Here is a 24,632-nt window from a genome sequence, read left to right as displayed (position 1 = left end):
TAGATTGCACTACGTTTGTGTATGTGTGTTTGTATGTATGTGTGTGTCTGTACGTATGTGTATAACTATTTTTTATTTTTTATTATTATCTATGTCTTGCTGCTGTTTTTGTATTGTTGTACACTGGAAGCTCCTGTCACCAAGACAAATTCCTTGTATGTGTAAGCATACTTGGCAATAAAGCTGATTCTGATTCTAAATGACAGCAAAAACCATGTTTGTGATTTCTAAATACAGTTAGCCTGCTATTACTAAAAATAGTTAAGACTATCTCAACAGATTAGCCAACTTTTAGTTTATTTTTAAAACAAGACAAGACACATGTCAACAAAGCAAACGACTGGCAAATTTAATTCAACATAATTATAAACTCTGACTCTAAAAAAATAGTTTATGAAATTCCACGTACTACTTTTTTTTTTTTTTTTACTCCGAGAATACCAAATACAGAAACTGACGGCGGGAAATGTGTGGCGTTAGATACTCTAGTTTTTGCGAGTCGACTCCAAAAGAGTCGATTCCTTGACTCTAAATAGTGTTGGAGTCGACTCTAGTACATAAATTCCGTTTCTGTGTGTGTCCGAAATCGCTCACTCATTCATACTTATATAGTGCATGGATGTTGAATGCATTAGCAAGGAGTTAATGAAATAAAGTGCGAAATTCGGACGCTGACGTTCGCTGATGGTGAAACGTAGATTTGCGAAGAAACGAAGGTTTCCTCTCAACTGCATCGTAAGGGTTCATACATTAACGGAAGCTTTTCAACATTGTGTACGCTGCGGCCATCTGGTGGTCAAAATGATTGAATAACACCTAAGAAACTGCTGTGTCTCTTTACAGATGTTGGTTTCACATCTGGTTCTGCAACTGATTTTTATTTTAAATAACTAAAAGTCATTTGTTGAAGTGATTAAGTCGTTAGGTTGTACTGGAACTAATATAAGTCAAATAAATAAAATAAATTCATAAAAGGAAAATCTGCGATCCGTCTATTTAACCATGCCTCAGTCCTTCTCCTTCGTCTGTTATTTCATAGACTCATATAGGCTTCATATATGAATTATAACATTAAACAAAACATTATAATGGTTTAGAGTAAGGAAGACCACCCTGGAGTTGCTTGAACCAGATACTGAAGCAGTCACGTGGTTTTCAGGCGTCGGATGTTGTAGATCATGTTTTTCATAAAATAAAAAATAATAAATGAATAATGCTCTGATACAGCGTTTCAATGAAAAATGTGACTGTTGTTTTTTGGTGGTCAATGCAACAATTTAAGAAAAGGGGAGGGGATATAATTAGTGGATATTAGATTTTCTATTAGCCAATTTCTGCTTATGAATGTGATATTTCCCATAAATCATAAAGATATTATGATTGTAGTATTATGGTCAGCGTTTGAACCGACAGATGAACGCGAAGTGACGTCACACAACTGGCAACTGCGCTTCCAGACAAGCAATTTTTAATGAGAAAAGATTGAGCAGCATTAAGAACCCAGTGAGTGACTCAATAGCTGAGAGACAAGTCATTAGTCTTATTTTTGAACCAGTTCGCACGCCATACAGTAGATGGCGGTAATGCACTATCTAAGAATGCGAACTGACAAGAAGAAGAAGTAGAAGCCGACCCATACTCCTCACCAGCTAGTGGCGGTAATGCACCATTCGTTGAATGCCAACCGCCATTAAACTCCAGAAGAAGAACGCTGCGCCGCTGCTTGTTTGTTTTTAGAACGATAAAAGCATTCTGAAGCGGTTTAAAGTTTTTGCAAATATGAAATGAATGTAAATTATGAGCTAATGTAATATTGTGATGCATATTTTAAAACGCAGATAGTAAGTTTCCCGTAAATGGCGCAACATTTCTGAGTACTTTGATTTTCTTCTTATAGAAAAGACACACTTCCAATCTACGGGAAACATCTATGATTGTAAAGATGGAGTTTATTAAAGAAGAGCGTGAAAACATGAGAGTAACAGAAGCATGCAGAGTGAAAAATGAAGAAACTGAAGAACATGGAGGTTGGTGTCCATTCTTGAAAACTTTAGATCAGGGGTCTCTTCAACTATTTCCAGTACAAACCCGTTACATACTGTATAAAATTGAGCGTTTTATGGTTATGGCACCATATTAATGTATGTATATGCTTGATGATGTTTTCATGCAGAGCCATTAAAATAATTAATAAATGATGAATAGCAGGGCTCTTCAACCTTTCTGATTTTAACATTGCCATGTCCCCTCCAAAAAGATAGACAGAGATAACAGATAGACAGATAGACCCTCTCCAGTCTCCATGCAGAATAAAACAGGTTAGTCTACTTCATCTCATGTAAGTCACTCATGTGATTAACGTCAACATTATGTTGATTAGAGAGTCACTGTCTTGTATGTATGGAATATAAAGGACAGTGTAGTCCAGTGGTTCTCAACCCTGTTCCTGGAGCCCCCAACACTACACATTTTGGATATCTCCCTAATCAAACACACCTGATTCAACTCATCAGTTCATTAGTGGAGACTCCAAGACCTGAACTGGGTGTGTCAGATAAGGGAGATATACAAAATGTGCAATGTTGGGGGGGCCTCCAGGAACAAGGTTGGGAACCACTGGTGTAGTCTATGCCAGTTTCATAATCTCAGCGGTAACTATTTCTGTAAAATACCAAGTAGGCTATTGCTCTGACAGCAGGAAGCAACTCATAATACAAGAAACTGTAGACTGTCATCTGCTCAACCGCACAGCTCTGTTTACACTGATGGTGACAAAGAGACACAATCTCATTCAATAGGTGTGCTCGATTTGAATTGAATCTTGATGAACTCGTTTCAGTTGCTACATTTAGACTGCAACCAAATAATCAGTTTAGAATCCAACTGATAGCTCATTTGGATTGAAAAGCCTTCATGTAAACACCAAAATTATCCGATTGATCTGGATCCGAATGAAATTGCCATTGAAGGGGGTGGTGTAGACCTAAAATAATCACTTTAAAATAAAAATATTAGCCATGTAAATGTTTGAATCCTACTACTTTCTCAATCATATTCTAAAATACCTTGCGCTCATGCACAGAGATGCGATGCATATGTATGTTTATACATAATACTCTTCACATGTATAAAAAGCATTATTAAGGGGATGCGGGCTCGCACTGAATATTCTGCAGGGCACATATGTTCTTTCATGACATCACATAAAGCAAGAAAGAACACTTTGTCATTCTTAATAGGGACTTTAAGCAGCAGGTACGGTTACGGTGTTTTGTGTTCCATTGTATGTGCGTGACTTCACTCACTTGCTGACATGGAAACCATCATTTTTAAAGCATTTCTTCTTTGCCATAGTGACAGTCGATCGTCCGTGACAGATTAGGAAAGTAAATGTTAGAATATGTTTTACAAGAGATGATGCAAAGCGAACACAGTAAATAGTCTAAACATCCTCCTCAAAACTTACTGTATGTTAAATTACACACGGTTATTGGCTTTGAATAAAAAAACTCAAAAATATCGGTAGACTATTAATAATAATATCTAGGTTTTAGATGTAGGCAATTTATATCGTACAAGAGTCAAACTCTTCTTCTGATAGTTATTTAACACTGCAAGCAACCCTTCCCTTGATGTTTTAAATAGACTACCTTTTTTTTCCTTGAAAGATTAAATCCTTCCATTCCACCGTCATTATTGCTTAGATATTTGTGTAGCGTCCCGTCTGCAGCTGTTGTTTAAAAGTCCCTATTATTTAGTTTCCATTCCACATCTGTAAACTCTTTTAAGAACAACTCTCACCCACCTGTCTTTACTTCATACTCGCCTACGGTTAGACTGGAGGAGGAATGGGCATAAGGAAAATACATGATTAAGTCAGACAGGGTATTAGACGTTGCTTCTAATTCTTTGTTTGCCAAGTAGAGTGAGTAACATAAGAAGAAAGCTTTATCTCAACAAAGCAAAAACATCAATTACGGTTTTTGGTGCCATTCTCACTTTCTCAGTCTTTCGTTGCTTCTTCAGTACACAATGACTGACTCTCTTCGCATGCGCAGGAGTTTTGTTCGGAATACATGTAATGCACCTGTAAACGAATATTTGTATCAGACTGCAAAGTTTAGGGTTTAGTGTTTACATTAATCTTCCACTCAAACTCAAATGAATCCATTACTGATCACTTTCATATATGAGTGCTATGGTTCACCCTCGGGTTTTGAATGGCCTTCAAAAGTAGGCAAAATTGCACATGATTGCAATTATTAGACAAAAAAGACCAAAGCATCTTTTTACTGCTGCCATGGTAAGCATGGCTTTAATGATTTCAACATCAGTCAGACGAACAGTGTGGCTAAAACCCTATTCTGACAGGGTTAGTTTTCCGGACATACAGTATGTCTGTAAAGTAATTATTAATGGCGATGTCCACACGTTTGAGGACAGGAAGTGGATACAAATTTACCGCCTCATAAAGAGAAGCTTTGAGTTTTTGTCCAGATATCGGATATGTATCTGATTTACAACCACATTTGGAAGTGGCTCAGATCGGATGCGAAAAAATCTGATCTCGTGTGGATACTTCTGTTTACATGTGTGCAACAATATCCGATCTGTATCAGATGCGAGGACACATGCAACGGCGGAATTCCGTACTTGCGGCCTTCCAAATATGCGCATACGCACTTTTCATTTGAAACTGGATCGGTGAGTGACGGGGCAGCCCAGTTAATTTCTTTGATCACGGCAATAATGACAAAATAGTAAACATATACAAAGAAAATATTAGAGTTAGTTAATTTCTCCATTGTTTCAGGTTAATTAGATATGATGCATTAATACGGATTTGATTTGACCGGAGTTTGGCGGAGAAGCAGACCTGAAATTAAAATTATTTTTGCAGTTTATTTTCATTCAAGCCTTAGTTTGTGATCACATTCGGTTTTAGCTGGTTTATTACAGCTAAAGTCAGAGTTCCCACCCTTTTTGACCTATGAATTTCTATGACTTGTCCTCATTCAAAATAACGGACTGAAAAGACAGATTCACTGACAAACTAGACTTTGTTTTGGATTGCGATCAAGTTCTACTCTACACATTTAGCAATTTCAAGCTCATGTAATATTTAGAGTAGAGAAAAACAATATATATTGATTAAAGACTTTTAATATTTTAATATTTCCTGATATTTCAGGTTTTGAAAAGAGCAATGAGTGTGTGCTCCCTTTTGTTTTATCCCAAAATCCATTATTAAAGCAGTATAAAATTGATTCAGGACTTAATTAACTCCAGAAGAACATATGCATACGCTCTGTGGGTAAAAAAACAAGGTGTAACAAAATATAATCTGCCCGCATAATGTGACGTTGAGTTCAAACGGTTTAATGCTGATCTATGCTGATCAATGATTTGACAACCACCCCCACCCCCCAAGACAAAGAAATAAAATTGGTGCCCTATTTCTCCCAGATAAAGCTGAAATTTAATCTAAGCCAAAGACAGCATTTAGAGCAGAATTGTCCATTATTTTAGTGGATGACCTGTATTAACCTGAGCTGCAGATGTTCGTGCTTCTCGTAAGTGTCCCTGCACATTGATATCAGACACACTGAAGAATCTGTGAAGTTCTCATGCTTGTTTGTGTCCATTTTTGTTTTGTTTTTTGCAATTAACATTTTTTTATTGATTCAAAGAAAATAACACAACAGAAAAAAACACAACACATACACACCAAATCAACATTTAACTTTTAACCCTCACTAATATCTCTCCCCAAACACCAGCCCCACAGAACAGCCCTGTAGTCACATAAAATAATACACACACACACAAAAAAAATAATAGATAAAAGTAAAATATATAATAAACATACATAATTAAACTAAACTTCTCTCTCTTCATCCCTTCCCCGAGAGTCCCCCAAAACTGCCAAATACCTACCCCACTTCCTGAAAAACAAGTCCCCTAACCCCAGCCTTTTATCTGTCATCTCCTCAAAAGCCACCACCCTCCCCATCTCCGCACACCACTCCGGAAATGGTGGCGCTCCGTCCGACTTCCAACCCCTTAAAATAATTTGTCTGCCAATCATCATGCTAGTCAGAACCCAATTTTTTATATATTTGTCCCCCAAATGTATAACTGCCACATCGCCCAAAATACAAAGTCTGGGGCAAAGTAAAATGTGAGTGCCCAAAATGCCTCACTGGAAAGCACCCGGCTGGAAGGCCGTTACTGGACAGTACGCTGTCAGAGCCAAAGCTTCGAATTTAGACCAATTGACTTTGTATCCTGAACTTGGAAAAGGAATGAATAATTCTGTGGAGGCAAGGCATAGATCTAGTAGGGTCAGAAACTAATAATAAAATATCATCTGCGTAAAGCAGAAGCTTATGCGCCACACCTCCCGCCATCCCAAAATCATCCTCCTTTCTTATCGCGGCTGCTAATGGATCCAGGGCAACCCTGTCGAGTGCCCCTATTCAGAGTAAAATAATATGAAATTAATCCATTTGTTTGTACCGCTGCTACAGGGTGTCTATAAAGGAGCTTAATCCAATCAATAAATGTACTCCCAAACCCATACATTACCAAAATCTTAAAAAGTTAATTCCATTCTACCATATCAAATGCTTTTTCAGCATCAAGTGAGATGGCAGCGACCGGAGACTGATCATTTGCTACTGACCATGTGATATTGATAATCGCCTAATGTTATCAGAAGAGCTACGGCCCCGGATAAACCTCACCTGATCTATATGTATAAGAGATGTCATAACTTTACTTAACCAGTTAGCCAAAAGTTTTGACAACATTTTTACATCTAGCTGGATCAGGGAAATTGGATGGTAACTTTTACACTCGCATGGATCTTTGTCCTTTTTAAGAACCAGACTGATCCGGGCTTGTGTCATGGTTGGGGGAAGCTTTCCATTCTTTAATGATTCCGTATAAACTTCTAACAAAAGTGGAATTCAGCGGCAAAACCATCTGGCCCCGGAGCCTTGCCTGTAGGTAAGGTCTTAATTACCTCGTCAAGCTCCTCCAAGGTTATCTCAGAATCAAGAGAATTTTGTTGCTTAGTCGTCAGTTTAGGGAGTTCTAATGGTTCCACAAATGTTCTAATATCTTCATTAGTAGACAAAGACGTGGAACTATAGAGATCAAGATAGAACTGTTTAAAGGCATTATTAATATCAATGGCCAAGGTAATAATTTCACCACCAGCAGATTTCACTGAGGGAATGGTAAAAAAAGACTCTCTGCTTTAAATATCTAGCCAAAAGCTTCCCTGCTTTGTCCCCCGACTCAAAGTATGACTGTCTTGCCCTGAATAACCAAAACTCCACTTTCCGTGACAAAATATTATTATATCTGTATTTCAGTCGGATCAGTTCGGCCATCAGATGACATTCGGCGCTTCAGCTCTACCTCGGCACTTTTAATATTTCCTTCCAACTCCACGAGTTCCCGTGCTTTGGATATTTTGGTAAATGAGGCATACTGTATGATCCAACCCCTAAGAACCGCCTTAAGTGCCTCCCAAGCCACGCCCACAGAAGATACTGAGGACCAGTTGGTCTCCATATAAACATTGATTTCAGTCTTTAACATTTGTTGGAAATCAGGATTTTGCAACAGGGATACATTAAAGTGCCAACTATATGATTTCTTTTTCTCCATATGTGGCAACATCTCTAAATTCACCAGGGAGTGATCTGAGACTAAGATGTTTCCAATTGAGCAATCAACAAAGAATGAAATGAGGGACTTAGATATTAAAAAATCTATTCTAGAATAAATCTTATGGACTGATGAAAAAAATGTATAGTCCCTACCAGTTGGGTTCAAAAGTCACCAAATATCTGCAAGACCAAGATTTTTACACATCCTGTGAAGCATCAATGTTGCTCTAGGGGGCTTACACACTTTTGCTTCACTATGATCAAGGACTGAGTCCATCAAAAGATTAAAGTCTCCTCCTAATATTATATCATGAGGGGTGCCAGCGGCTTGCAACATCCCTTCAAGATCAATAAAAAAGCCCTGATCATCAACGTTAGGCGCATATATATTTGCCAAAACCAACCTTTGCCCCTGAATTTCTGTTAAAACAATAAAGATTCTTCCTAATTTATCTTTAATCTGTTTGAGAGATTTGAATTGTAGATGTTTACTGATCAATGTAATAACTACCTTACTCTTACCCCATATCTTCCAAATTTTTTCAGCTTCCTGCGGGGAAAGATGTGTTTCTTGAAGAAACACTATGTCACATTTCTTACGGTTAAGAAAAGGAATAACTTTCCTTCTTTTTATGGGGTGCCCCAACCCATTCACATTCCATGTGGAGAAAGATAACCCACTCATATTAACATTTGACATTTTGACATAATAGACAAAATAAATTGTGTGTCAAAAACAAGATTATACAGACCACCTTCCAACATTAGTGCAACAATCAAACCCTGAACCAAACAAACAGAAAAAAGAAAAACGTGCGCATTAACCCCACGCACGACAGCGCCAACCGGCGTCAATCCCTCTAAACTCAAAAGGTCCACGTATGCCTACGAGAGCCACCGCGACATCTTTGCCATTGGATTGCTCAAGTCCGGTGCTTCTGCATAAATTTTGTAAGGCAAAATTACATAACAAAATACTTTGTAAAAAAACCCCCCAAAAAACCAACTCAACCAATAGGCAGAATAAACACAAAGAACATGTAGATTCATTCACAGAACTGTCTCGAAGATGTGTTCCTCCACAAAACAAATTCTATATAAAGCCATTCAGTTTCCTCAGACAGACAAACAAGTGTTCAGTGAGCCAGCTGTTTATGAGTGCAGCAGATGATGTAATCATTCCAATGTCCCGCAAAAATACTCCACAAAACAAACTTCAGCCAACAGAAGGCATAAGCACAAGGAATGAACAGATTCATCCACAACTGTCCTGAAGAAGTGTTATTCCACAAATCAACTTCAGCCACTAGGCGGAACTAGCACAAAAAGAAACAAAACAGGCGCACAGTTCCTTGGATGGTCAAGAGTCAAATTCACACGGTGGCCGCATGAAAAAATACGCCATGACTTACTCAGTCCGTCAACTTTATAAAAGACATCCTTTGTGTGGGCATGTAGATATTTTGCAGCCATCCCCAGCATCCACTCTCAAACTGGCCGGGAACCCCAGTGTAAAAGCGATCCTCTGTCAATGTAAAAGTTTCTTGAAGGAGAGGTGTTATTCCACAAAACAAACTCCAGCCGCTAGGCGGAACCAACACAAACAGAAACAAAAATGGCGCCCAGTTTCCTCAGACAATCGAGTGTATGTTCAACGAGTCAATCCACTCACATGAAAAACATCAAATGGCTTACTTCATTGTATTTATGAAGGACAGTGCTTGTTTGGGACATGTAAATACTTTGTGGCCATCCTTCGTATCTATTCTCAGTTTGGCCGGAAACATCAGTGCAAAAGCGATCTTCCGTTGACGCAAGAGTTTCTTACACTCCTTGAATCGATTGCATTTCTCTCTTGTCGAATTCGCAAAATCTGGGAACAAGAAAATATTGTGATTCTTCCAAGAAAGCTTTCCTTTGCTCCTCGCCTCACGCAAAATGAGACGATATTGGATGATCTCAAAAATTTGGCCAGAATTGATAGGGGCCTGTCCCCCTCAGCAGATCTGCAAGCCGGGACTCTGTGAGCTCACTCGATTTCCAGCTCATGGCCTGTTATGTCGAGCAGATTCGGGAAGAGCTCATCTAGGAATTTCACCATATCTCTGCCTTCTTCATCCTCAGGAATTCCAACAGTCCGTACATTATTTCTTCGGTTCCTATTTTCAAGATCTTCCAGTTCCCTATCTGTCACTCACTCGACGTTGGTGTCGATGTAGTGACACTAGGGGTCACTCTTGGGAGCCTGAGACACCTCTGGTCTTTGATAAAAGGCCAATTAAAATTGGCGAGTGGTATTTGCATGCCACTCCCCCGAACATACGGGTATAAAAGGAGCTGGTATGCAACCACTCATTCAGATTTTCTCTTCTGAGCCGAACGGTCATGCTCACTGAGTTGAATACTACTGTTCTTTCACCTCTGCTGGATCTGACGGCTCATTTCAGCAGCTTCTCCCTCCTCTGCACTGGTGCACTGCAGAGAATGCCCCTGGGCGCTTCGGCAGAAAAACTAGAGAGTATATTTTCTGAAAGAGCACTTTTCCCCTCTAAAAGAGTATATATTTCTCTAAAAGAGCGCACACACGGAACGTCTTTTTAAAGACGTGTCTTTTTAAAGATGCTTTTCCGATTGTGTGTTATTCCTGGTTGTGCTCGTTATCTCTCGCCTTCTAATGGTCACGATCACTGTCTTTTGTGTCTGGGCACTGCTCACAGCGGAGACAGCGTTCGTGGATGGTCATGTTCTCAGCTGGGCTTCTCCCTTCGGGGTCGATCTCCCAGTCACAGGCTGACGCGGAGATGACGACATGCTTTCCCGGGTAGCCGCGAGCGTCGGTTAGAGTGGATTTCACCGCTCTTCCCTGAACCCTCGCGGCTCGGCGATTGGTTCCTGGGCTCGCGGCGCCGCTCAAAGCCACGCCTCGCCCCGTATCTTTCTTCCCGGAAGTGCATGAAGAGCTGACAAGGTCGCGGGAGGCACTTTTTTCCCGATCTTTTCAGCTTCCCCGCTCTCACTACCCTCGATGGTGGGGCGGCCAAGGGTTATTCGGCAATCCCCCGGTGGATAAAGGTGCTCGCGGTGCACCTATCCCCGCAGAGCGCCGCCACCTGGCGCGGGTGCCCAAAGCCCCCATCCAAGGCCTGTAGGTTTACGTCGTCTCTGACGGCCAAGACCTACAGTGCCGCTGGACAAGCCGCCTCCACCCTGCACGCCATGGCTCTCCTGCAAGTCCGCCAAGGCGCTAAAGGAACTGCACGAGGGTAGTTCCGCCCCGGGATTGATGCAGGAACTGCGCTCGGCGACCGACCTCGCTCTCCGAGCGACGGAGGTCACGGCGCGACAGCTCCCCCCGGGCAAATTCCCCTGAGGAAGGACCTTCTTTCTCAGGGAAGGGGCACCATCCGGCACCCGCGCCCAGACCTCTGGAACCTCCATGTCTGGCCCCTGGACGGGACGCAGAAGACCTAAGCTGTCTCCCACCTGCGATGGTAGACACGTTCACTCAGGCTAGGGCTCCCTCTACGAGGCGCCTGTATGCCTTTAAGTGGCGTCTGTTCGCTAAGTGGTGTTTTTCCCGTCGGGAAGACCCCCAGAGATGCGCAGTCAGATCAGTGCTTTCCTTCCTGCAAGAGAGGATGGAAGGGAAGCTGTCTCCTTCCACCTTGAAGGTGTACGTTGCTGCCATAGCAGCACACCACGACGCAGTTGTCGGTAAGTCCTTAGGGAAGCATGATCTGATCATCAGGTTCCTAAAAGGCGCCAGGAGGCTGAATCCCTCCAGGCCGCGCCTCGTTCCCTCATCGGACCTCTGTAGTTTTTCAGGGTCTACAGAGAGCCCCCTTTGAGCTTTGCAGTCAGCCGAGCTTCCAGAGGGTAGGTGACCTGCAAGCGTTCTCTGTCAGCGAAATGTGCCTGGAGTTCGGTCTGGGCTATTCTCACGTGATCCTGAGACCCCGACCGGGCTATGTGCCCAAGGTTCCCACCACTCCTTTTAGGGACCAGGTCGTGAACCTGCAAGCGCTGCCTCAGGAGGAGGCAGACCCAGCCCTGTCGTTGCTGTGTCCGGTGCGCGCTTTACGCATCTATTTGGATCACATGCAGAGCTTTAGAGTCTCTGAGCAGCTCTTTGTCTGCTTTGGTGCACAGCGGAAAGGAAGCGCTGTCTCCAAGCAGAGGATCGCCCACTGGCTCATTGACGCCACAACTATGGCATATCTCGCCCAAAACATGCCGCCCCCGGTAGGGCCCATTCTACCCGTGGTGTAGCGGCTTCTTGGGCCCTGGCCAGAGGTGCCTCTCTAACAGACATTTGCAGAGCAGCGGGCTGGGCAACACCCAACACCTTTGCAAGGTTCTACAACCTCCGGGTGGAACCGGTTTCATCCCAGGTAGTGGCATGCAACACAAGCGGATAAGCCCGGGATAGCCGGCTGGGTGTATCGCTTGCACATAGCGCCTTTCACCTCCTTTTGAGCTGAAGACGTGCGCTGTTAATTCCCAGTAGTGTTCACAAAAGTTGTTCCCTGGTTGACTTCCTCCGAGCCCTGTGGCAGTCGAGTTTTCGGAGAGACTCGCTGCCGGCCCAGTACACGCGCTAACTAAGAGTCCGGTTCTGGGGTAGGTGCTCCGCATGTGGCGGTTACCTGTAAGGCTAACCCCATGCGATCTATATCTTCCGCTAATTCGTTTCCCTGCTGGCAAACTGCGTCTTCCTTGGGCAGAGCCCCTCTGCCCCTGTCTCCATGTTGTAGTAACTCCTCCCCCATTGGGTAGGATCTACCTTGAAGGCTCTCCACGTGGTTGGAAAGACCATGTGATGTATTCTTCCACTTAAATATCCCCCCCTCTCTTGGGGCGAGGTGTGGTCTCCGCGGTGTCCTCCCCTTGAGAGGGACACCCCCCGACTAGACCTGGCGGCCCAGTCGGATAATCCCCCTTATTTTTTAGGGAGTGGAAAAAGAGAAGGGGAAAGAGGCCACGACTGGGTTAAGCCTGTCTCTATCTCTGGGTAGTCGACTTGTCCCCAAAAAGGGCCGTTCGACACTCATAACTGTGTCGGGGGAGGTTACGTGTCGACCTGGTGTGCTGGCTATGAGGCACACAGCAAGTCTGCCCACCACACACCGCCAGTTCACGTAACACAGTTCAGCCTTGTGGCATTTTGTATAGGGACCCCTAGTGTCACTACATCGACACCAACGTCGAGTGAGTGACAGATAGGGAACGTCATGGTTACTTGTGTATGCTCCGTTCCCTGATGGAGGGAACGAGACGTTGGTCCCTCCTGCCACAACGCTGAACTACCCACTGAAATGGCCGGACCTTATATCAGCTCCTCAGCGTAAAACCTGAATGAGTGGTTGCATACCAGCTCCTTTTATACCCGTATGTTCGGGGGAGTGGCATGCAAATACCACTCGCCAATTTTCATTGGCCTTTTATCAAAGACCAGAGGTGTCTCGGGCTCCCAAGAGTGACCCCTAGTGTCACTACATTGACTCCAGCGTCTCGTTCCCTCCATCAGGGAACGGAGGTTACACCAGTAACCGTGCCGTTTTTCCAAAATATTTTCCAGGTCTATTTTGGTTGTGAGCGGATTAGCGGATAATTCCCTTTCCGATGACTCCAGATAATCAATCCGTTTCTCAACATCTGTCACTCTTCTAACCAACTCAGAGAATTTTGTTTCCATCGCCGTAATCGATTGATGTATTACAGCGAGATCCTCCAAGTCAGCAACAACCTTCGTCAGCATCACAAACATGTTGGACAGTTAGCGTTGAATCTCTCCCGCTGTGCCATCCAAATCGAGTCCCCGGTTTGCAGGCCCATCAGAGGTTTCAGCTTGAGCACGTAAGTGTCTTTTAATGTCTCCAGAGTCCGAGGATTTTGACTTCTTTGCCATGTTTACCTCAAAGAACAAATACGTAAATAGGTGTATCGAATCTCACCGGATTATAACACGAAAATATTTAAAAAACTAGCAAAGTGCGCACGTTTGTTCCTTGCATGGCGTCACGTGACCTCTGTTTGTGTCTGCTTTTTGACATTTTACGATCAAATGGTTATTTCCTTTTAAAACCACTCTTAACGGGCAAAGTTTAAACTCTTGTTTTAGCGCAGCGGTTGAGTGATAGGCAAGGGGTGGCACTTCACTGCTGCCGGGATGCACACAGGACGGATTAGCGTTCATACATCAAATGTGATGCGTACACATGCGTTTTTGTAATCCAATCACAAAACATTTTAGACCCCGTTTAGACCTGTATTTAGCACTGATCACATGTGAAATTGATCACCAAAAACGCATCTTAATACCAATTGGAAACGGGGTCGATGACCCGATTGGCGAGATTTGCCGGTTGCAGTCGGGGGAGGAGTTGAAAAGAGAGCTGTCAAGCCGGACACCTTTGCAATTCCTGTCGTGTGCTGAACCTACATCAATCACGGCAGATCATGTAATGTTTGTTTTCTTTATTGCAGATGAAGTGAAATTCAGATAGACAGAGGTTTTGAAATTTACATACAACAACCAGAAACATTCAATTGAAAATGTTATTTGCTTTTAATACAGTGTCTGCTGATGAACAAGGAGAAAGTCCATACATTATTTTTTTCAATTATTTTTAATGTTTAATATGTATGTGTATATATATATATATATATATATATATATATATATATAAACATGATTCTACTATATTATACATTGACATAACAGAAGTAGTAAGAGTAGTATGTGAAGTATGCAATTGCGAACGCAGCCCATGAAACACATGTCTCTGTTGTAAATCTGGCCAATCGTGAATAAGCTGTGTCGTCATCAGAGCTTGTGCAGCTCCTCTGAAGCAGCTGAGCTAGGCAGCGGCTCTCAAATTGCTCTCACGGTACCTTGATGGCGTACATCATTGTGATAACAATTTCTACCCAAGCGGGATTCAAACCGGCGTCAGCCGGCATGGAAGGCTGGCGTGCTACCGAGAAGGATAAAGGCCAAAGGACACCCCTAGCATCAATCGCTAGTGTTCCCCTTGAGGCCAGGGGAGTGAGGTTTACACATACCGCACATGTTTAAAACGCAGTCAAATGTATAGAAAGAACATATGTCTCACACGCCCCTGTAGATCGCAAAAATCTTTATTTATACACACATCCACACTTCTTCAGGTATAAATAACACTGGTAGACCAAACATTTCTATATAATTAAATAAGCAATCTTACAAGCTACAGCTAATGTACAGGAAAGTATTCTCTCCTGTCTTGATATTTTAGAGTCTGATAATAATTCTAAGATCCTATTTGAAACACAATAAGTGTTAGCTTATGTGAATGTTAAACTTCCCCAAGAAAAACTTGGGAATTACTGAACAGGAGTAATTCCAATTTCTCTGGAAAACTGAATAAAACAAAGTTTTGAACCAGTTACACACGAGAAAAGCAAGTGATCCATCAGTGACAATCAGGAAAAAATTATTATTGAAATCAGTATATAATTCGCAATTGACCGCCTTGTTCGCCATGTTTTTTCTCTGGCTAGGAAACTCCAGTCTGCTGTGATTGGTCAAGAGGATCAGCAGCGGGACTTTTGGGTGCATTGAGGGTGCAAGGTGTCACTCCTTAGCACCTCCCTGAGTGCTAAAATGTCAAAAGGGACACCCTACGTTCTCGTGGACTTTGTGGGAATTAGGGGCTGGGCGATAGGACGATGTAATTGGATATTGACGATATATTACAAATATCCCGATGCCGATAAGGACTCTCAATAACAAACGGTGATCGACAATATCGGGAAATAACAAAACCATGGATTTGAGAAGTCGCCAAATATATTAAACAGTAACCCAGGGTGTGAAACTAGCACCCGCCAAATGCAACGAAGCTGAATCCAGTTTGCGAGCTTCTCGTCCAAATGCAGGAATTTCAAGCGCGGGTAATTTTGCTAGTCTACCTGCAACAGGCGGGTGACATGTAAGACGTCTCGGAGTGACACATGACAAGAAATGCTGTTAGACACAGACACGTGCTTGAAGAAACACACTTTATTATATTTTTAAGAACAGATGACAGAAAAGCCATCAATGCATGTGTCTGGTACACTTTTTGTTCAGAGGCAAGCAACGCGAGCTGGAACAGGTGCATGTAAAGAGTTATCACTCTTTTTTTTCTCTGTTTCATTCATCTGAAAATTGTTTGCAAGAATAATGTGGTCCATGAGTATGCTACAGATGATCTCCTGTCATCTCAGGAAGTGTTGTGAGTTTAGTTCGCTTTATTTCAACGGACCAGTGGAAGTGTTTTCCCCAGTTTAAACTGAGACAGAAACTGAAGAATAGTCTGGACACGCTTGCTTGTGAGATGTGTGTGCATGCTCGCAGAGTCAAGTAGGACATCTAAAAAGGAGATCTGTTGGCTAGGAGAAAGTGTGCTTTTCGCCCAGTTTGACCATGAGGCCCAGGCAACACACAGACACTCAGAAACCGCTCGGCCCATGGTTTGCGTGGCTTTACTGATGGCTCAGGCTGTCTTTGGCAGAGCCGGAGCAGCAGGGGTGGGGTTCTCTGCAGGTCGCTGACTCGAAGTAGAGCGGTGAGTCATCAGACTGAGTCACCGGTAACTTTTTGTAACCCACAGCACCATTCTTAAACAACCACAAATTTTCATGTCACTTCCATGACTCTGTCGTGTCAGGTGTCAGCTGTCAGCTTGAGTCGACGGCTGGTTTTGAACCGTGGTCCTCTGACTAAGGCCAACGCTTCATGAGGCGAGCTAACACGCAGGCCCTGTGCGACGCAGTGTATTGACGGCAGCTGGACTGCAGGAACCATTCGTCCAGGGGAGACTGGAGGGGACGACTGTAAACCGAGCTCCTCAACCTCTCGTGAGAGGACGCGAAGCAGCTCTTTATCAGTGGCATGTGCACACTCCTCACCTCACTGAGGGGAAGGGACAGCAACATCCTCCGTGGACCACTTGCCTGTTGCTGCAAGGGACACAGCGTCATTCCCATCGTCAGAACCCTCAAACATGATGAGGCTCAAATAGAGGGCTGGAGCTCATCATGCCCATACTGCACAGGCGAGGATGCTATATCAGAAAATCTGGGGGCTCGCAGGGCTTTCGTCGGCGCAAGATCCTCCTCAAATTCAAGCATCTCAGCCTTGCGGCCCCGCCGTACCTCCTCATGTGGTCTGTTGGGATCTAACATAGAGGAGGCAGGTGGGAGGGTGGGGGAGGAGGGATCATCCCTCAGGACGAGGGCAATCCTTGAGTGAAGCATCTGGAAACTCATGCCCTCGCAGTGATCTGTCACAGATCCTGTCTCCATGAGGCTTAGGCAATGAACGCAGCTCTCATGTTCGTCTGGCAGTGGGATGTGCCACTCGCATAGGGAACACTTACAAAACGACATCTCGAAAAAGACGTGCTGCACGCAGGCAGATCTTTTTGTGAAAAGCCTTAAGGCTTACACTGACAGCCAGAAGTTTGGAATAATGTACAGATTTAGCTCTTATGGAAAGAAACTGGTACTTTTATTCACCAAAGTGGCATTCAGCTGATTACAATGTATAGTCAGGACATGAAAAATTACTATTACAATTTGAAAAAAATGTTCAGAACTTCTTAAACTACTTCAAAGAGTTCTCATCAAAAAATCTTCCACGTGCAGCAATGATAGCTTTGCAGATCCTTGGCATTCTAGCTGTCAGTTTGTCCAGATACTCAGGTGACATTTCACCCCACGCTTCCTGAAGCACTTGCCATAGATGTGGCTGTCTTGTTAGGCACTTCTAACACACCTTACAGTCTAGCTGATCCCACAAAAGCTCAGTGGGGTTAAGATCCATAGCACTCTTTTCCAATGATCTGTTGTCCAGTGTCTGTTTCTTTGCTTTTATTTTTGATTTTCTGTTTCAAAAGTGGCTTTTTCTTTGCAATTCTTCCCATAAGGCCTGCACCCCTGAGTATTCTCTTGACTGTTGTACGTGAAACTGGTGTTGAGCGGGTAGAATTCAATGAAGCTGTCAGCTGAGGACATGAGGCATCTATTTCTCAAAGTAGAGACTCTGATGTACTTATCCTCTTGTTTAGTTGTACATCTGGGCCTTCCACATCTCTTTATGTTCTTGTTAGAGCCAGTTGTCCTTTGTCTTTGAAGACTGTAGTGTACACTTTTGTATGATGTCTTCAGTTTTTTGGCAATTTCAAGCATTGTATAGCCTTCATTCCTCAAAACAATGATTGACTGACAGGTTTCTAGAGAAAGCTGCTTCTTTTTTGCCATTTTTTACCTAATATTGACCTTAAGACATGCCAGTCTATTCATACTGCGGCAACTCAAAAACAAACGCAAAGACAATGTTAATTTTTATTTAAGGAACCAAATAGCTTTCAACTGTGTTTGATATAATGGCAAGTGATTTTCTAGTACCAAATTAGCAATTTAGCTTGATTACTCAAGGATAAGGTGTTGGAATGATGGCTGCTGGAAATGGGGCCTGTCTAGGTTTGATCAAAAATGACTTTTTTCAAATAGTGATGGTGCTGTTTTTCAGATTAACATTTTTATTGGTTGCTCCTCAAGCATGACACATAACAAAGAAAAACAATCATGTACAGAGTCAACCAATATCCCCCTTAAACCCCATTATTTCCATTCCCCCCTCCCAATCCCCAACCCCACCCCGACCCCCAGCAGATATCCCTGTGGCCAAATCCCGACTACACACGCAGATAAAAAAAAATAATAATAATAATAAACACATTTAAAACTACAAGTCCCTCTCCACTGCCCCACCCCGAGAGCCCTCCAAAAAGGCCAGATAGCTAACCCACTTTTTATCGTACAACTCCCGGTTGCCTAGCCTTCTATATGACACCTCCACAAATGCCGACACCCTGCCCATCTTTGTGCACCATTCCTGAAATGAGGGCACTCCAGCCGACTTCCATCCCCTAAGGATGACCTGTCTGCCGAACGTAACACTGGCTAGGACCCAATGTTTTATGTACTTATCACCTATATTAATGACCGCCCCATCGCCTAAAAAATTGTCTGGGCAAAATGAAATTTGAGTGCCCAATACATCACACATAAAACTCTGAACCCTCAACCAAAATTCTTGGATCTTAACACACCACCAAAAAAACATGGGTTGTGTCCCCATCTTCTGATTGGCATCGCCAGCAGGTGGGTGTGTCTTTAAGACCAAGCCTAAACAATCTAGAGGGGGTCCAATAGAATCGATGTAAAATCTTAAATTGTATAAGGCGCACCCTTGCATCTCTAGATTTAGACTTTTTTTTAGAAACCTAGCCCACACTCCCTCCTCCAATATCAAGTTTAAATCTTTCTCCCATAATCTCTTGAGAGAAGTTGAAGATCCGTCGCCCAGATTCTGAATTAGCAGGGAGTAATACACTGATGCCTCATGACCTTTTCCAAAAGCAGTAATCACCACTCCCAGAGTATCAGCTGCTTTAGGGGGGTGTATGGTTCTCCTAAAAATAGTACAAAGCAGGTGGCACAGCTGTAAGTACCTAAAGAATAGAGACCTGGGAATCCCAAAATGTTGAACCATATTTTCAAAGGATCTCAACACTCCACTCTCATATAGGTCACTGAGCGTATTAACCTCCCTCACAATCCACTCTGTCCAACAGAAAGGGGACTTATAAATACACAACTTTGGGTTCAGCCATATGCTCGAAGCAACATTTAAATACATTTCCGAATTAAACACTCTGGACACTTTTGTCCATACTGAGTGCAAATGCGAGATAACGGGGTGTAACTTAACTTCTCCGATTAGTTTGATAGGCTTTGCAATTGCGAAATAGGGGCAAGAACTTCATGTTCAATACAAAACCAGGGAGGGGCTCTCTCAGGTGGAAGCGACCAATGAGCCAAATGTCTGAGACCGAAGGCATAATAATCAGAGATGCACCAATTGCAATTTTCTTGGCCGATTCCGATTTCCGATTTTCTTTTTTGTGACCTGCCAATACCGATTTTTGCAGATTCCGATTTTCTTTCTAAGAACTATAATTGACAGCATATACAAACAAAAATATACTTTTCTTCAATGCAAAATGTTATTTTCATAATAAAAGAGATTATTAAACATTACAATTTCCCCCAATCTGCACTGTCACAGGATCTTCTGTCACTTAAACAACTCTCAAAATAAAGTGCTCTGTGACTGGATAGTGGTAGAAATAACAATTAACTGAAAATGAGTTGCTTTATATAACAAAACAGATCTTGATCTTTTTCTCTTTTTTACTCATCTCACAAAAGTCCAAAGATTACAAGCCTATGAACAAAATTGAAGTGTACAATACTCTTCCAAATAATAATAGGAGCAGTGGGTAACAATTAAATAAGGCACCTTTTATTTGTTGCCAACATATGTATAGGCAAAATGCTATTACTTGAGCATTAATGGCAAGTTTTTCTTGACAAACAGAAGCATCTCTGACTTGTCACCTGATAATCGGTTTCTCCTTTCATCTATCACATGTCCAGCCAAGCTCAACAAGTGCTCACTTTCAGTGCTTGTACATGGAGCAGAGAGGTAGGCTCGGGCAAGTGGAGCAAGCGCAGGGAAACGATCTTTGTTGATCCTCCAGTAGGTTAGTGCGTTTTCGCTTCCGTTGCTGGGCAACTCGGAGAGGTAGCTCTGTACCTGCTCAGATGAGGGGCTGGCCAGCAGCTGCTCCACCTCAGCATTCTCCTTCAGTATTTCATCATGTACTGAAAGTAGTAGACTACATGGCATTTTGGCTGCAGGTGCTTCTGTGACAGGACCAGGTACTGCAGACGCTTCTGCAACAGGTTCATCAACTGCATGTCTGGTCTCCCCCTCCAGCATAGCCAAAAGCGCCTGTTTCACTTGGTCTTTAACTTCTGCTGAAAAGTAGCGATTCTTGTACCTTTTGCATAAACAGACAAAGACAAGAAGGATTGGTCAAATCATTTGACCAGTCCTTCTTGTCTTTGTTTATGCAAAAGGTAGAAGAATCGCACATTTTTTCCAGCTATATTTGAAACACAATCATTTGACTCAAATGATTGTGTTTCAAATATAGCTAGGAAAACATAAAGCATAACTATTAACCTATAGCTATATAGCTATGTTCATCCAATTTGTTTTATACTCTAGGCTACACTCAAGTTTTTAACATGATGATGATTATTATTATTGGCAATAATTGTATTGTTTTTGTTGTTATATTATTAGTAGTAGTAAGTAGTAGCAGTAGTAGTAGATGGTAGTAGCAGAAATATTGCTAATAATAATCATCATCATCATGTTTACAGTATATAGTAACAGCTGGCTATATAACCTACCTGGGATCAATAACAGTGGCCAAAGTATACAGTGGCTCCTTTTCAATGTTGCTGAACTGTCTCTGAACCGCCTCCAGCAGTGTGGTTTTTGCAGTGCCCACTCCACGATCTGTGTCTGCCCTTCTCTCCAAAAGCCATTTATGTGCAGTGATGGCTGGAATGACGTCTGCGGCTGTTGCTGTCGAGGAGCTAATTTCCTTTGTGAGTTCCTCAAATGGTGCGAGCAGGATCATGATGTTCTCAATAAGCCCCCACTGATGCATGTTGAGTGTGGCTGGCAGCTCGTGTTCCGCAGCGTATGCTCCCAAAGCACGTCTCTGCTCCACCAGTGAGTGCAGCATATAGTATGTGCTGTTCCATCTGGTCGGAACATCTTGCTGCAGTCTTTTACTGGGCTGACCTAACTGTGCCTGAATGTCATGAAGTCGCGAATAGGCTAGGGTTGAGTGTTTAAAATGTCCAACAGTCTTGCTGGCAATTGCCACCACATCAGTGATGCTTCGCTGGGACAGCAGACCCTCATTCACAACCAGTTGTAATGTATGTGCCATGCAGGGCAAACTTGCCATGTTGTCTTCGTCAAGTGCTTTGCTTATATTTCTTGCATTGTCTCGAAGCACGACATGAACCCTGTTCTTGTCCAAACCCCACCGCTGCAACATCATGTCAAATGTTGCTGCTTGGTTGGCAGCAGTATGGGACCCTGTCATTTCTTGACAGTGCAGAAGTAGTTGTTGTCGCAGGAAATCTTTGTCCACCCAGTGTACAGTCAGGCTCAACATTGACATTAAGCTTACGTTAGATGTCCAAATATCAGTTGTAAAACTGATTGCTGCTTCAGGATCGGCTTGTAACAGGCTGCATGCGTGACATGACACGAGATTAAACAACTCGGGCAACGCGATGTCGGAAAAGTACCACCTACTCGGTATTGTGTATTTTGGAGGAAATTGATCAGATTTCTGAAGCCTCTGTCCTCTCCTATGGAGAACGGCTGGTCATCCAAGGCCATGAATTCCATAATTTTCCTCATAATTGCTTTGGTCTTTTTGCTGCTCATACCAAGGAAAGATAGGAGAGGCTGCTGACTTGTGGCTGGCTCTGATCACTGGCTAACTTTAGCCGCTTTCCCTTTTTTAGCTTCTTCAAACTGGGCATGTTCAGCTGGGTGATGGTATTTTAAGTGTCTAATTAGGTTTGTTGTTCCGAACATTTTCGTGGTGGTTCCCCCACGGTTTACTTTATCCTTACAATTATTACAAATTGCGAAATTTGTGTCTTCTTTACTCACAGTGAAGAACTTCCACGGCAACGACATGTTTACATGCGGCTGCGAGTGTTGCTGTGACGTTATTGTCTGCGCTGCTGGCAACAAAACGGACCGGCTCGGAATCTGAAAGACGTGAGACTGACCGGCTGGTCACCAGTCCGGGCCAAGCATGCGGAAAATTAGCTGATTCCGGTCCCTGGCCGGTCGATTGGTGCACCTCTAATAATAATAAAACAAAATCATGGGTAGGCCTAGTCCACCTATGTCAATCGGCCTATGCAACTTACTGAAATGTAATCTGGGATGTTTACCATTCTAAATGAAAGACTTCGCTATGCTATCAAATTGCTTGAAATAAGAGAGGGGGACATCTATAGGGAGAGACTGTAGCAGGTAGTTGAATTTAATAACATTAACCTTCCCAATCATAGCCCACCTGCCCACATTGCTCAAAAACTCAAAATTAACTCTAACTAAACCACACAGATTTGCTGGGAATAAAATACCCAAATACTTAATGCCCTGTTTGGGCCACTGGAAGGCTCCCGGCTGAAAAACCGTTACCGGGCAGTACTCTGTCAGAGCTATTTAGACCAATTAACTCTGTATCCTGAGAATTTAGAAAAGGAATTAATAATTCTGTGGAGGCAAAGCATAGATCTTGTAGGGTCAGAGATGAATAATAAACTATCATCTGTGTAAAGCAAAAGCTTATGCGCCACACCTCCCACCAGCACCCCTGGAAAATCATCCTCCTTTCTTATTGCGGCTGCTAATGTTTCCAGGGCAAGACAGAACAATAATGGGGAAAGAGGGCAACCCTGCCAGGTGCCCCTATCCAGAGTAAAATAATCTGATATTTATCCATTTGTTTATACCGCCGCTACCGGGTGTCTATGAAGTAACTTAATCCATCCAATAAAACGATTCCCAATATTTCCAAAATCTTAAAAAGATAGTCCTATTCTACCATATCAAACGCCTTTTCGGCGTCAAGTGAGATGGCAACGACCAGAGTCTGATCATTCACCACTGTCAACATGATATTGATGAAACACTTAATGTTATCAGCAGAGCTACGGCTCGAATAAACACCACCTGATTTATATGTATAGGAGATGTCATAACTTAATCGGTTAGCCAAAATTTTGCCAATATTTTAATGTCTAGCTGGATCAGGGAAATTGGACAGTAACTCTTACACTCGCTTGGATCTTTGTCCTTTTAAAGAATCAGACTGATCCAGGCTTGTGTCATGGTTGGATGAAATGAGGGACTTAGATATATATATACACTACCGGTCAAAAGTTTTGAAACACTTGACTGAAATGTTTCTCATGATCTTAAAAATCTTTTGATCTGATGGCGTATGCTTAAATGTTTGAAATTAGTTTTGTAGACAAAAATATTATTGTGCCACCATATTCATTTATTTCATTATAAAACTAAAATGTAATTAAAGAAAAAAAAAGTTTTTGAAATTGATGACTTGGACCAAATAATAAAGCAGCCAATAAGTGCCCAACATAGATAGGAACTCCTTCAATACTGTTTAAAAATCATCCCAGGGTGATACCTCAAGAAGTTGGTTGAGAAAATGTCAAGAGTACATGTCTGCAAATTCTAGGCAAAGGGTGACTACTTTGAAGATGCTAAAATATAACACAGTTTTGGTTTATTTTGGATTTTGTTTAGTCACAACATAATTCCCAAAGTTCCATTTATGTTATTCCATAGTTTTGATGACTTTACTATTATTCTAAATGTGAAAAAAAATATTTAATAAAGAATAAGTGTTTCAAAACTTTTGACCGGTAGTGTATATATGAAAAAAAATCTATTCTAGAGTAAATCTTATGGACTGATGGAAAAAAATGTATAGTCTCTACCAGATGTGTTCAAAAGTCTCCAAATATCTGTGAGACCAAGATTTTTACACATCCTGTGAAGCATCAGTGTTGCTCTAGGAGGCTTGCACACTTTTGCTTCACTATGATCAAGGACTGAGCCCATCAAAAGATTAAAGTCTCCTCCCAATATTATATCATGAGGGGTGCTAGCGGCTTGCAACATCCCTTCAAGATCTATAAAAAAGCCCTGATCATCAATGTTAGGTGCATAAATATTAGCCAAAATAAGACTTTGTCCCTGAATTTCAGCTAAAACAATAATGACTCTTCCTAATTTATCTTTAATCCGTTTGAGACATTTGAATTGTAGAAGTTTACTTATCAGCGTAATGACTCCCCTGCTCTTACTCGAGCCGGCACTATAAAAAAAATGCCCACCCCATATCTTCCCAAATTTTTCAGCCTCCTGTGGAG

The 24,632-nt window shown here is 42.4% G+C and overlaps 1 protein-coding gene across 2 annotated transcripts in view; it reads left to right on the top strand.

Annotated features, from left to right (window-relative positions):
• The first annotated feature begins 1,684 nt into the window (after positions 1 to 1,684).
• LOC127440781 (gastrula zinc finger protein XlCGF57.1-like) overlaps positions 1,685 to 24,632 on the top strand; it is a 36,144-nt gene continuing 13,196 nt past the window's right edge. Inside the window, exons 1-2 of one of the 2 annotated variants that reach the window (XM_051697675.1) lie at positions 1,685 to 1,790; positions 1,898 to 2,027. In XM_051697675.1, the coding sequence (XP_051553635.1) occupies positions 1,785 to 1,790; positions 1,898 to 2,027 (136 nt within the window). In that variant the 5' untranslated portion in view covers positions 1,685 to 1,784. Of the gene's footprint in view, positions 2,028 to 2,257; positions 2,319 to 24,632 lie in introns of both variants that reach the window. The other variant, XM_051697676.1, reaches the window with a different exon arrangement.

This window comes from Myxocyprinus asiaticus, chromosome 5, assembly GCF_019703515.2.
Source record: "Myxocyprinus asiaticus isolate MX2 ecotype Aquarium Trade chromosome 5, UBuf_Myxa_2, whole genome shotgun sequence".
Taxonomy (NCBI): Eukaryota; Metazoa; Chordata; class Actinopteri; order Cypriniformes; family Catostomidae; genus Myxocyprinus; species Myxocyprinus asiaticus.
The sequence above is the reverse complement of the archived record's forward strand: the minus strand, read 5'-3'. Positions and strand labels throughout refer to the sequence as shown.